The sequence below is a fragment of the Arachis ipaensis genome, chromosome B07, assembly GCF_000816755.2.
Source record: "Arachis ipaensis cultivar K30076 chromosome B07, Araip1.1, whole genome shotgun sequence".
NCBI lineage: Eukaryota > Viridiplantae > Streptophyta > Magnoliopsida > Fabales > Fabaceae > Arachis > Arachis ipaensis.
This window is the reverse complement of record NC_029791.2, coordinates 7945892-7949345: the sequence shown is the minus strand read 5'-3', so window position 1 is coordinate 7949345 and position 3454 is coordinate 7945892. Positions and strand designations below refer to the sequence as shown.

Sequence of the window (3454 nt, the reverse complement as noted above, 5' to 3'; positions counted from 1 at the left end):
CTTCCACCATTGGATTCTTTTCCAAACCTTCTCTTTGATCATACTAAAAGAAGCCTTTTTCGATATAGAGACGGTAGAAGGCATACCAAGGTATCTATCCTAAGCCCCAATATGATTAATATTCATAGAGTTAGCCAGTAGTATACGAGTAGTGGAGAGAGTATTGTGGCTAAAGAATATAGCAGATTTATTAAGATTTGTTCTCTGGCCAATGCTTTCATAAGAATTCAATACATGCAGGATGTTTGAACATGCTTCAAGATTAGCCTTACAGAATAAAATAGAATCGTCAGTAAAGAGGAGGTGGTTGACCTTGGGCATCGTCTATGTATTTGAAGATCTGGATTAGTCTGTTTTGTTCTGCCTTGTATAGCAAGAAGAAGAGACTTTCTGCACAAAAAAAAAAAAGAAGATAGAAGATTTTCTTATCGAATACCTCTATTTGGTTTAAAGAAACCATAGGACTCTCCTTCCATAATGGCTAAAAAAGGTTGATTTGATTATTGCTACAACCTGCCAATGAATGTAGAATTTATCAAATCTTTTTCTCTTTGCATATCTAAAGTTTAAGATCTTACTCCAAAAAATGACTTGTAAAATATAGAGGCATCAACAATGATAGCAAGGCCATTATTTGAAGGTAGAATTAAACCTAAGAGCAGAAACAAAAAATTAAAAGAAAAGTCGGCCTATTCGTCTAACAGCAACAAGCTTCATCAGATTTTCATAATTGAATAATGTTTCTTATTCTTATAATAGTACCAAAAGAGTATATATGCAAAAATACTCCTATAATGAATATATTTAAAAATTAAAGTGTGCATAAAATTATAGGAATAGATGAGAGTACATAAAAAGTATTTGATGAATCTATAATTATTATTGTCTAGGAACATTACAAAAACCAACAAATAATGCTTTTGTTAAGTAAAAGACTATCAAACAATGAATACAATAGATATATCTCCTATTGATTTTGAGTACTCAAATACGCAATTTTCATTCTTGTATTTTTTAAGTTCTCAAGCAAATTAACATTTAAAAATGTTTAATTGGATGAGAAGAAACAATGGTGTTTAAACAATCAAAATTCTTCCATTTATCTAATTAAAATTTATTATTTTAATTTATTTTTAACTTGATACTTGTACTCTCTACATTCTCCTCTAAAGATTGTACCTCAACCTCACCATAAAATTTGAAAAAAATCTAATCCACGTCATAGGATAACATTCCATCTGACCAATAACAAGAATCCTCATAAGATAACACAAGACACTAGAGCTCAGAATCCTTATCGACTACACCCACTCTCTATGTATATCACTCATTCTTCAGCGCATCTCAACCACACAAACATCAATCTAAACCTCCGTCCAATCCTCAATGCTATAAAGTATAAAGAATCACTCTCCTTCCGTGTCTCTCATTTTATTCACTTATAATTTACCAGAGGCAGATAAGTTTAATCTTCAAACATGGCCACCGTCACTAACTCCGCAGCCGTTACCATTCCATCATTCACGGGACTAAAGGCAACTGCAACAAATGCCACCACCAAAGTTAGCACCGGAGTTAAGGTGTCAGCAGCCCAGTTTCCAAGGGTCAGCGTGAAGGCATCGCTCAAGGACGTTGGAGTAGCTGTTGTGGCCACCGCTGCCAGCGCAGTGCTAGCCAGCAACGCCATGGCTATTGAGGTCTTGCTCGGTGGTGATGACGGGTCTCTGGCTTTTATCCCAAAGGATTTTTCAATTGCTGCTGGGGAGAAGATCGTATTCAAGAACAATGCTGGTTTCCCACACAATGTTGTGTTCGACGAGGACGAGATTCCCAGCGGAGTGGACGCATCAAAAATCTCAATGTCTGAAGAAGACTTACTCAATGCACCTGGTGAGGTTTATAGCGTTACTTTGAGTGAGAAAGGAACCTACTCTTTCTATTGTTCCCCTCACCAAGGAGCTGGTATGGTTGGAAAAGTCACCGTTAACTAGATGCCTTTTTTAAGGGCCTTTTTATCTTATAGTTTTGTGTTAATTTTGTCTATGTAAAAGAGTTTAATTAATGGATATTGCTGTGAGATACTATTGTATGAGATGAAATATTATTATGCCATGTCCTATGTAATACTCTTCATTTACTTAATTTGGGGTTTAGTCACAAAAAAAAAATTTGGGGTTTAAAAATTGTTTCCTCTTCAACCAAACTTTAAAATTTAAACTAGTGAAATAGTCCGTCCTAAAGCACAACGATGATACAAGTGGATCACTATAAGTCGTTCTATTGTCGAATACATGAAGTTTAAGTATGCGAGTGAGAATTGTTTGTTGATATAATAAGCATATATGTAATTTATCGAGAACATATAACAATCACATATATACACATGAATGTAAATTAACACATTGGTAATTATAAGAGTTGAAATTTTTCTTATAAACAACATTTAAAGTATCACAATCTCCAAATAACTTGTGAAAGAGGAATCAGATTAGAAGCATCCAATAATAAAAAATAGAAAAATAAATTAAAAAATTAATATTTTTGATAAAAATATTTAGAATTATGAATATATAAAATTATGGGAGTACATGGAAGTACACAAAAACATTAAATTTATGTTCTTTCAAATAATTGACCTAAAAATATTTTTTTTAGACTTTTAAATCCAACCAAATGATATTTGTTACCATCAAAATAGAGTTTATTATTTTCTAATTAAACTCAACATATATAAATGCTAGTGTTAAGTCATGACGGATTTGGTAAGAAAAAAAAAAAAAAGACTTGGTTTGCACTTTCTGAAAAACTTCTACTCTATTATTCTTTTTCTAGAGACTAATGGATTGGAGATAAAAACAGAAAATCTCATACATATAAACTATGTTATGTAAATCAGATGAGATATACATGGACATGGTTGATATAATTGTTTAAAAATTAAAATAATAGCCGATTTTTTTGTAATTATTAATTTCTCTAGAAAAATAATTATATATTTTGTACCTAATACGAAGTACTAAAGTGAGTGCCAAACAAAGTTCTAACCTGAAATAAAATTAAACTCTTACAACTTGTTATGTTACTGTCTAGCTAATGGACTTTAGTTTTTACCCTTTAAATTTACAAGTTGTTAGAAGCAAGTGGTCACATAAAGCATCCAGTACCCTAAGGCCACTAGGGTTGCAACTTGTAAAGTTACAATGAATAATTCTGCTACCAAAACTTTTAGTTGATTTGTTTTAAGGATTTTTCTAGGGTGGAGAAAGTATAAACAAGTTCTTTAAGAATTAAGGAGAACATGTCATTTTTGTGACTATAATAATTTTTCTACATTAGTTTTTAATATTATATGGTTGGCTTTTAACTTGGTAAAATTATAATAATGAATTAGAAGATGGCCCAATAATGCTAGTAATTTTACTGTATAAATTTAGTAGAAAAAATATGGACCTAT

At 31.7% G+C, this 3454-nt stretch overlaps 1 protein-coding gene across 1 annotated transcript; it reads left to right on the top strand.

The window, feature by feature from the left end:
* LOC107609311 (plastocyanin) lies at window positions 1357-2151 on the top strand. Its single transcript, XM_016311222.2, has one exon. The coding sequence runs from the start codon at window positions 1479-1481 to the stop codon at window positions 1989-1991; it is 513 nt and encodes a 170-aa protein (XP_016166708.1). The 5' UTR covers window positions 1357-1478; the 3' UTR covers window positions 1992-2151.

Excerpts from the sequence above, each read along its gene's own strand:
- LOC107609311 (XM_016311222.2), top strand. The coding sequence starts at position 1,479 with ATGGCCACCGTCACTAACTCCGCAGCCGTTACCATTCCATCATTCACG.